The sequence below is a fragment of the Poecilia formosa genome, unplaced genomic scaffold, assembly GCF_000485575.1.
Source record: "Poecilia formosa unplaced genomic scaffold, Poecilia_formosa-5.1.2 Scaffold12, whole genome shotgun sequence".
Lineage (NCBI taxonomy): Eukaryota > Metazoa > Chordata > Actinopteri > Cyprinodontiformes > Poeciliidae > Poecilia > Poecilia formosa.
Genome location: NW_006799951.1, coordinates 2,354,606 through 2,365,363, shown reverse-complemented (window position 1 = coordinate 2,365,363; position 10,758 = coordinate 2,354,606). Strand labels below are relative to the sequence as shown.

General features: G+C 42.5%; 1 protein-coding gene across 6 annotated transcripts in view; it reads right to left on the bottom strand.

The window, feature by feature from the left end:
* Positions 1 to 1,295: 1,295 nt before the first annotated feature.
* The window catches only part of LOC103133554 (EBF transcription factor 3), an 86,462-nt gene continuing 76,999 nt past the window's right edge, over positions 1,296 to 10,758 (bottom strand). For 2 of the 6 annotated variants that reach the window (XM_007545331.2, XM_007545332.2), the window contains exons 12-16: positions 6,268 to 6,333; positions 5,927 to 6,098; positions 3,321 to 3,506; positions 2,686 to 2,853; positions 1,420 to 1,451 (exon numbers count right to left, since the gene is read on the bottom strand). In XM_007545331.2, the coding sequence (XP_007545393.1) occupies positions 1,420 to 1,451; positions 2,686 to 2,853; positions 3,321 to 3,506; positions 5,927 to 6,098; positions 6,268 to 6,333 (624 nt within the window). Of the gene's footprint in view, positions 1,452 to 2,685; positions 2,854 to 3,320; positions 3,507 to 5,926; positions 6,099 to 6,267; positions 6,334 to 10,758 lie in introns of all 6 variants that reach the window. The other 4 variants (XM_007545334.2, XM_007545335.2, XM_016667966.1 and 1 more) reach the window with 3 other exon arrangements.

Here is a 10,758-nt window from a genome sequence, read left to right as displayed (position 1 = left end):
ACATTATTTATAGTTGATATGTTACAAAATTTCCTTCAGTGAGCGCAAGTGTGTATTTGAACAGAAAAATGACAATGACTGACTATATTCCTACATTCTCAATGGGTTTTAATTTTTTTTTGTTTTGTTTTTAAACATTTTTTTTTGTTGATCTAAAAGAACATGAAAAAGACAGATGTATAAATATTTAGCACAAGTTTGGCAATATCACAATAGTCTACAATTATTTTTTTAACCACATATAAAACACATAAGGGAGTTGGAGCCAAAAGGAGACTGCTCCTCATCAACAAGAAACAGACTTCACAGTAGCCTAGGAATGCATTAATATACAGTGCTAGCAAAAAAGTTGAAAAAACATGGCAAAACACACTTGCTTAAAAGGAAGCTCTAGACGTGGAAGTACATCATATTCATCAACAGAGTAGTGTTTTTGTACACATCAGTGTGCTTGTTGACGTGGAGGATTTTTCTTTTTCACTTTTGAAGATGATTTCTAGCTACAATAAATTACAAAATTTAAGTTAAAATGCAGGAATGAAACATGATACAACATCACCCACCCATCTCCNCAAATGCTTGTGACTGTCCAAAATGCCACTGAGACAAAAAAAAAGATAAATAAATACATGAAATGGAAAAAAAAAAAAAAAATGAAATCCTTACTTGAATCTGGAGGTGAGGGTTCTTCGGCCTTATGTTGAAGCTTCATCAGGCATTACAAAAAAAAAAAAAAATGAAATCCTGTTTTTACTTCATATTCATTGTACTTTTATGATCGGCTTTTGCTAAATTATATATTTCATATATTTTTCCAGTTGAAATTCAAACTGTCTTGGCCCCTGTGTAGTTTTCTCACACATAAAAATACAAAAGTCACATTATAAAGACGCACAACTGTTGTGAATCTATTAAAAGAGAGTTGAAACAAACAAACAAAAAAAAAGAAACAACTGAGGCAAACAAGTTTGTTGGCAAATGGACTGTACATCAGTGTTTTTACTTTACAACCAGATGGTGAGTCCACAGAGTCCCTTCCAGTACTGAGAGTGGCTGTCCGAGGCTGAAGCTCAACTCGGCAGGTATACAAAATAAATCCTTCATCATCCCGCGTCCTTTTCTCATCAAAGGTTGATAAAATTGTGGGTTAGGGAGGGTAAAGAAAAATAAAATCCCACAGGAAAAAAAAAAAACAAAACAAAACAACAAAATATTGTTCTTGTTAAATCCTTTTTTCTGCAGGTTCTGAAAGTCATTGAAAAGGGGGCGGAGGGGGAAATCTCTTTTTTTTTTTCTTTCTTCAGAACGAGCAGTTGACTATACATTACACCAGCATTTTGCAGTGTGCTTGGGAACAAGGGGGGAGTGTCCTGTGAAGTGGTAGTGTGTCGACTGGTGCTCGAGATGACAAAAGTGCATTTACATTGGAGGGACAACCAGGCCGGACATGGCTGAGGGGGGGGATAAAGAAAGAACAAGAGAGCAGATTAGTTGAGTTGGTTACAGCAGATTTGGCTTTATTTATTCTAAAAATTGATCAAAACTGAAAGAAAGAAAAAAAAAATGAGTGCATGCATGTGTGCAGTGTGCGTGTCAGTGCGTGCTTGTTCAGAGTCCAGCCACCTGATGCTGCACAAGTGCGTGGATGTAAGCCTTTAAATATTCCTGTTTGCGCATGTGCCTGCCGAGTGTTTGCCGTGTCCGCCGGCCCTCGTCGCCGTACGCTCCCCTAACCTCCCTCCTGCTCTGACATTTCAGCCCTCAGCACGCCGCTCCTGCTATGTGTGATATTTCTCCTGCCGTCGGGGTAATGGCAAACAGTGGCCCAGACTCCCAGGAGAGCCGGCTGTGGTGACGACGGAGCAACAACACGGTCATTTCCCACAATGCCGCAACTCGGCTCAGTCTCTCCCACTCGGATTCATTTCTGCGACTTCCTTCCTTTATCTCGCCCTCCCTCCTCCCCCACGTCTCTTTATCATCGACTCAAGTTTTGCCTTCACGTCATTATCCAATAGAGATTAGGCAAGATCAAAAGTAGCTCCCTGTTATTGCGCTAAGACCATCTGCTTTGGATATCATTAGCAACTGTAGCTCGCCCTAAGAGTTTATATATTCAGTATTTTCACATGTTTTAACAATTAGGCAACTAGTGAAGTGCTAGGATGATGTATTAGTGTATTGCTCGCAGTATATTTGTAGAGTCATGGTTGAAATGCTTTTAAGTTTGCCAGCGCAGATGATGGCAAGGCATTGCTCATTAATTTCTGCACATGTATTAATAAGTATGAACGTGTAGCAAGATGAACTTTAATTTCCCACTTCATTAAGCCCAATGTTATTAATCTTGGGGCACGCGCTACAGCTAAGCTTGTTTTCAATGCAATCATGTTGGTCATGACACACGCACAAAACCTAATAAACATAATTACTAAAACAATTCGCCGAAGGTCTTGTCCTGCGACATCGGAGCGGATCATTTGTATGTAAGGGCAACGAGGATGCATGTATGCATAAACATTTGCACTGTCACTTTCAGACCGGCGCTGTCTTGTTTGCGTGTGTGTGAGAGTGCGTGTGTGTGTGTGTGGGCATGTTCTCTGCAAGAGTGTGTGCCTGAATGTGAACTGAAAGGTGTAAATTGGCCTGTCAAAATGCATATATTTGTAATGATTAATCCCTCACCAAACCGGACAGAGGCCTGAGCAGCGGTATCTGACCAGTAGTCCGTAGGGAAGGGATGAGGGGGTGAGGGGGGCTCACCTTGCAGTCCGTTGCCGTTGGCGCTGGTGCAGGAGGGGGGTGGGGAGGCCTGGGGTCGGACCACAGGGGCGAAGGCGCTCTTTTGTTTAACTGCGGAGACGACAGGGAGGGCAAGGGAAGGAGGGAGGGCGAGAGTGAGAACGTGCTGTGAGTAGTGCTTGAGAGGGGAGAGGGCAGTTAAGGTAAGGCTGGGGTAGAGTTACTGTCAGGGAGGGAGGGGTTGGGGTGGGGGACACATGATCAGTACTCACAGGCCCCTATGATCAACATTTTGGTCCGGCTGAACAAATACAGGTGGCGTGTGGCGAAGTAAACCTAATATTTCCACAATTCTAAGCCACATGTGTGCTCTCTAAAGTCCTGAAACTAAACAAGCTCTTGTGAATGAAGCCTTACATATTATCACCATCAACAATGCGCTCACCCCCAACCCCCCCACACACACACCCCTTTCCTTTCAGAAACGCCTCGTAGAGGTGTGAATGAATGCAGGAGCTGGAATTAAATCAGCAGCAACTTAGAGCTACTACAGCATGCAAGAGTGGCATGCTACTTACTTCCATATGGGGAGTTGGCAGAGGATCCGTTGAGGAACCCCGGGGAGCTTGGCACACCCAGGTTCATGCCGGCATTGCCGTAGCCGTTCATGCTGTTGCTGACTGTGTTGTAGCTCGACTGCTGTGGGGTGCTGCTGGAGATGTAGCCCCTGGGGGACACGCTGCTGGTGTTCCGGCTGTAGCCAACTGGATAACACAAATGGAAGAAGCACAAGGACATTCATTCATTCCTTTCTTTCCGAGGCATTGTCCGGTGATTGAAAGTAAATGGCAGTGGGAATGAACTGGTACAGTCAAGATCTCTATTAAAATGTGATGTTTCTATGATCAGATAGCTCTTTAATCGAGACGCTAGCAAAGCTTCACTGACAAATCCTCTGTTACTGAATGAAGAACGTAAACGATACAACAACTGTAGAGTAGCATAAGAGAGGCAGGAAGTTGAAACAACACATTTCTATTATCTTTCCAGAATTTACATAACATTCAATATGCAAAGTTGCTAAAAAAAAGATGCACTGAGAAATCTGCTGATGACTTGTTCAAAGATTTTATTTTATTTTTTTTCCATGTCAGTGAACAGGTCATACAGCAGCACTCCCAAATGTGGACGCTATTACTGAGTGAAGAACAGCCAAAACTGTCCATTTTCAGGGTCAGTGAGTTTATTAAAATTATTATTTTGTGGCAGCTTAGTATGAGACATAATCAGTGAAAAAGGTCAAACTCCTCTGCCTCCTCTCTGTGGTTTTACTGCTGTTTGCACAGCCAATCCTGATCAGAAGCAACCAATCAGAGCCAGGAGGAGGGCCTTAGATCCTCCTTGATTGACCAATCAGTAAATCTTGCTCTCTGCCGAAATACAGCTCCTTTCCCAACGCATAGCCTGTTGTGAATGTGCCTGCTAGTAACAGCGGTACATAATCGGTCTTCCTGTAGCAGTAAGTTGTTTACCCTCCATTAGCAAAGCTGCAGCAAACCACCAATATTGAGCAGTGTGTACACAAGCTTGATTGACAGCACTAGGACCCTCCTTCTAGCTCTGACTGGTTGTTTCTGATAGGAAGTGGTATAAATCTGCAGATGCCAATAGGACCACAAGATTCTTTTCACAGACTATTGGTCTCAAATTATATTGTCAGGACATAGTGGCAACTTTAACGAATATGTAAAAAAAATAATATTATTTTTTTTTTTTTTAATGAAAGTTATCTACTGCAGCTTTAAGCTGTGACAGAGCAAGACTTTCAGGAGCTAATAAGAAGTCTGAACGGTCAGAAAAGTTTAAGTGTTTTATCCTTTTAAGCTTTCAGCCTCTGTATCTGATGGATCATGCTGGAGTTGAAAATGTCGGCCACATTCTCCACAGGGAATACACACGTAGATGGCTGTTTTAATAATCCTAGTCTGGCTAATCCTGTTGATAGCTAACATAAGATGCTGAAGACAGCTTAAGAGGCGAGCTGCATAATATTTTCTTTGTTTTAAATTAGCTGTAAAGCAGTTTTACAGACACTGTCTCGCGCACACAGGGCATGACATCACGTCTGTTCTGAGTATAAATACTTATTAATCTAGACACAAGACTAGACAAGTATTTTGGATGCTGTTCATTATCTATAGTATATCATATCAATACTGTGTGAATTACATATCTGCATAATGTACAGCAAAATTATAGTTGGCTAAAATTAGTAATGGCATGTCAAAGCCTTATGAAAGACAGAATCAGCCAGAAAAAAAATCATCTCTGTTTTTTTTTTTATCAAGACATACTGCAAGTTCCACATTCAAATGGGGGGTTTTGTGTAAAATATATTTACTTTTTAGCTTTATATCATGTTCGAAAACATACCTGGAGTTTTGCTTTGATTCTTTCATGCACCCCTGCCAGCCATTCAGGTTGCCTAAAATGCTCGCTCATACAAAGCACCGCCTATTTTACGCAGAGCTCCTCCTTGGAGCCGCAGTATCCAGCCGAGCTTCCTCCTCACAGAGCACCCCTCGCCCCCCACGCCTCCCCCACTGCGCTCCACCACACTGGCGGCAGCGACAATTAGCAAACATCTGGTGGAAGTTGGGTATGGCTGAGCTCATCATATGAACTACTTCTCAGTCCAACGCTCATATGGATGGTTATAAACGGCACAACTGAAAGGCACGGTTGTGATAACGTGCTGAAGGCGGCATGTCGGAAAGAATTTGAGCTTCTTAAAGAGACAGAGGCTCAAATTCAAGGTGTCAAATTAGAAAGCCAGATTTCTTTTAAGCTGTGTTTGATATATACAAGATTTTTTAAAATAACAACTGAAGGTAACATAATTAATAGATTGTGTTATGAAATGCTGCTATGTGCCTGGGAAATACATAATACCCCTTCTTAAAAAAAAAATGAGAGAAGACTCACGGGCTGGATTAATCCCTTTTTAAATATTAGGCCATTTTTTATTAGTTATTTTTATTTGAAGCCGACAAAAGGGAGAACATATTTGCCATATTCTTGTAAGTCCCTTGGTATTCCTCTTAGAAGCACCTGCAATCCTTCTGCAACCCCCTTTTGAGCACCTCTAAGTTATGGAGCTAACCCCCCCCCTCAAATCACACACCTTGGTCATTCCCTTGTGACTCTGACACGTTGACTGCTAGCTGGCTGCTGAAGGAGTTGACTCCCATCATGCCGTGGGAGGCTGTGTTGGCGAGAGAGGGAATCTGGTTGTGGTTGCGGGGAACGCTGTATAGGGCTTCTGCGATGTCAGCTGCCCTCTTCAGAATGATCTCCTGAGAGGCAAAAAAAGAAGGCAAAGGGTTTTTTTAATGCATAATACATGGCTGTTGAGTTGACTCGCGGCACTATATTCCTTCAGATATAGTCCTGAATATGGGCCTTAATTATGTCATCAACAATTCTTTGTGTAAATCAGACACGCCGAGAGGATTTCTGAGGTACCTGATTATTGTGGGGCATCCCGTATAGGGCTTCGACGAGATCAGCCGCCCTCTTCAGTAACACCTCCTGATTAGGGAAACAGGGAAAGGAAATAAATACAACTCCCACAACAGTTTTTTTTTTTTTAGCCTGAGGCCTCTGTCAAACCAAAGAGAAGACCCCTGCTTTTAGGAAGATTTTTGCAGTGATTAACATGTTTCTACAGGCAACAGGTTATTCAAGTCAAAACAGTCCAGTTTTATCCCTTATCCCTTAAATAATAGTGTAAAATGTTTGTTTTGGCGTCCAGCTCAAATTAAATAATAATGCCAGTATTCAGTGGGCCCAAATAGTGGGAAAGTGGTTCAAGGAGCATCAGAGCACCAGGCTTTTAGGTGCTTAGGCCTGAAAATGTTTGATGCACTTGAAAACATGTTACAAAGGAGCCTTACCATCCCATCAATACAAATCTCAAAAGAAGGGATCATAATTAGTTTGAAACACCAACAAACAAAGGCATCAGATGATGATCCAACAAACTATACACCACTATTAGTTTTGTTATTGCTTTTGAGGGGGAAGTGGGGATGTGTGACGTCACTGCACATGCAGAATAAGTATGACGCGCAGAGAGCTGAACAACAGTGTTAAAAAGTGCTATGAAATGTTTACATAAATAAGAGCCACCTAGATTTAAGAGGCACCGGAGGTAAATTTATACAGCACGACCATTTTGCTCCTTCCAACCATGCAGAGCAGTGAATAATGTTCCCTATCTTAATTAAACTGGCATAGTCCTTTAAAAACAACACCTCACCCCTGATTCCGAGCTTCACGTTTGCTCCGGAGTTCAGTGCCGAGTCCCCTCTCTTCAGAACAATAAAGTGAATTAGCTCTGGGTTAATCTAGTTCTGTTGTAATGACATTAAGGAATTTTTCAATTAACCTCTTTGACTGGCTGTTGCAAAGGACTTCACAAATGACTTCCCATCCAGCAAGAGCTGGGTGCTCGTGCCTTGGGGACACGGATGCTCAGGATGTGGTCTTATCCATGTCTGCATGCTTGCCCCCGCTTGACAATGCGGATTAGCTGTGTTGCTTTGGCTCTTAACGGTGAAAATGAGTTGGCCCCGGATCCCGAACCCCCCCACGCACCCTCCATTCACCCCCACCCAGTCAACCACACACACACCCTCTGTTTTGGGCTTTCGGCTAGGTGGGGCTTGGCCCATTTGTGTGTCTTTATCGGCTCTTTGAATTCAGCACTTACAATTAAATCCCTCTCCAGAAACCAGGCTGCTCTCTTTGTTTTCCATAATACAGAAGGCAGTTTGCTGTATGAAAACCCTCTCCTCCTCTTAAGAGTGCATTTAATCTGACAAAGGCAAGTTGCAGTCATTGCTGTTGTGTGTGTGTGTTTTTTAAAATGCTCTCTTGTTGTCACCTGCTGTAGAGCAGAGATTTGTCGACTGTGCTGTTAGAACTCCGGTTAAAAGCAATGCAAATCTGTCACTAGAAACATCTCAGATGGTGCTTGTTTTCTTCCCACATTCACTGTGTTTTCTTTTGCAGGCCTCGGTAATTTGTCTGAAGTGTTCCATCACTTGGCAATGGCAGTGTGGGATTAAGACGGCAGCTGCTGTAAATGAATGTAAACACAGCCTTCGCGCCTTCAAACAGCGGCCTCCAAGACTTGGCCTGCGTCTCCGCGGCACGGCGTATGCAGTGTGTGTACGCAGAGTGTGTAAGGGGGCCCCCCTTTCATCCTAAGGAGCATAGCTAGCCACCGTCCTTGATTTATCAAGATGAATCGCTGTAGGAGCCACTTGCAGCGTGTGCCATGCTCTCTTATAGAAACATATCGCTTAATCCACCCCAAGTTACCGGATGGGTGGCTCTTAGAATGGGCATTTACCTCTGAAATTGGTGTGTATGCTCAACGTTGCATGCATCTAGTTTGCATACAAATAAAGAATTATGGTTGTCGTGAAGCAGGTAGACTAAATGAGAGTACCAGCTGTCTTGATGTGTTCTCATCAGGCAGAACAGATTTTTCTCTCTCTTGCTGAGTGAGATAAAGTGGTTTCCTTTCTTTTTGTCTGCAGTTAATAATTACCAATAATCTATTCTATCATATTTCAAGATCTCCTACATGGCTCTCAATTTTAAACAACAATTAAAGCAATTAAGACTGTCGCATTCGGAAGCCATGTTTCATTCTCCGCGAACCGTCCTCTCCCTCCTTGTCCATATGGTACTTTGCAGCAGTGACATAAGGACAGCTTGGGAAAAAAAAGAGAAAGAGGAGGGGAGAAAACGATATTGCCTCTCATCCTTAATCTGTCGTTTACCGCGTGGTGTCTTAACTAACCAAGCTGACTCGCCGGGGCTATGCTTAAGTGGCAACCTAGTCATATCGGCGGATGATGAGAAGTGCTGCACCCAATCAAGGAAGGAAGTTTGTTTTCTTCTGACGAGACGCCTTCATGCGCATCAGCTCATGCTGTGAATACGATTAGCACGGAATAGCGTTCCGAGGGCATTTCCATGTAAATCTCAAATGCTGCTCCGGCATAAGTGTAATTGGCTTTCTTGTCATGGAGACATATCTGAACACACCATGTTAAATTGAAACAATTAACGGCTTCGAATGATTTCTGCTGTTCTGTGACAAATGCGTGACTGATTTCGGCTATTGTTTGGGACTGTTCTGCATAAAAGGTCTCGTGCTCTGCTAACAAACGCTCCGATGACTGATCACCTAAGATTTAAAAGCCGGTTCATGTTATTGCCGAGGCATAAAATTGAGGGGAAGAGATCCAAAATGACGTCTTGTAAAAAAAATAAAAAAAATAAAAAAATCTAACAATAAGGAGTCTTCAAGCACTAGATTAACATGGATGTTGTATTTATATTATCACAGTTAATAAAAGAGGGCCTAGGTTATGTAGCTTGGAGTGCTAATGCCATTATAAAACTGTAAGGCAATTACTCTGTTAGCTCTAGCCTGAGGTAATGAATGCATTTAGAAGCATAGGGCCATTAGATGAAGGTACTTCAAAGAGCACAGGAAGAGAGATTCATTTAAATACATGGGTAATTGCTTGACATGAACACATTTGTAATATTTTCTCCTTGTGGATTACACAAAGAATTGGAAAAGAATGGGCTTATGCTCATTTTGGGGAGGAGGGGGGAACAAAAAGAATCCAAAGCAATCAGCTTAATAATAAAACAATATTGAGTTTCCACTTTTAATTTTATAATGAATCTAATTTGTTGCAGAGGAGAGAAATTGAGTGTGATATAATGTGATATCCAGTCTATTTGTCCATTACTGCCAGAGGGCACAAAATGGTATTATAAATTGTCTTTTTTATATTATGAATAGAAAATTGTTTTATAACAAGATCTTAAAAAGGAGGGTGAATTCTAAAGTCTCTCTTCACTTAACGCCATGCCCGCAAACCAATCTCCTTTCTCATCACTTGACTGCTCACACTTATTACTTTCATATTCACCCTGGACTTTGCATTGAATTTTTATATCTCCTCTCCTCCCACAGGGTCAGGCTGTCATCTGCGATGTTGTCTTAGAATTACGAGGTAAACTTCAATCAGAGGCAGCTTCCCCCCCTTTTTTTCTCTGTGTAGCAACAATATTAGCGTGCATCCCTTGCTATCCATGAGCACTCCCATATTGGCTTTCTGTCTCCTTACAATTACCACGTGTCTTACTGGTCCCAGGGAGAAGGCTGGTGGAAATCAATAGCGCAGTAATATTATCAACTGGAGGGTGAAGTCATGGGAGGGAGGGAACGGAGGAGATGTGGGGGGTGGGGGGGCTCGGATAGAGGTGGTGAGTGGGCTTGGTGTCGATTTGCCTTTCTGCTAATGCACACCGTGCCGTCCTCCAGCTTTATCTTCTTTTTATAGAGTCTCCCTGCCTCACCTGCACCCTGTAATGGCTGTTCTCTATATTCTGTTTCTGCTCTCATTCCGAATGTGCACGGCAGCCTCGGCCCGCCGCAGGCTTGTTTTATTGGGAATGTGCTTTTGACCCCGAGAGCTGACCCTGAGATGGCAAGCTTAACAATGACGAATCACTTCGTGGGATCATTTACATGCCCCCTGAACCCCATATTTGGGTCCATTAGAGAGCAAATCAAATATTTATGTTGTTTATTGGGAGTGCAGGGTTTCATCTCACTCTCTGATTGTTTCATGCAAAGGCCGGGAGACCGTGCTATATTAAGTATACGCTCACCCAGGAAACTAATCTCGGTCTCAGTGTCAAAATCTGTCCCACAACCAGCCATGCTTTGTATTCAAGGTTTCTCTGTAATAAAGCCATGTTACCATGTAACATTGTGTCTCTGGTTGCAGAAAAGATGTGGACTTTGTTTATATACAGTGGCTCTCGAAAGGGAATACGGCTCTGTTAAAATGTGCAAAAGTTTTGATGATAAAACAAACTTTCACCACAACAAACTTTCACCACATAGAATTGAAG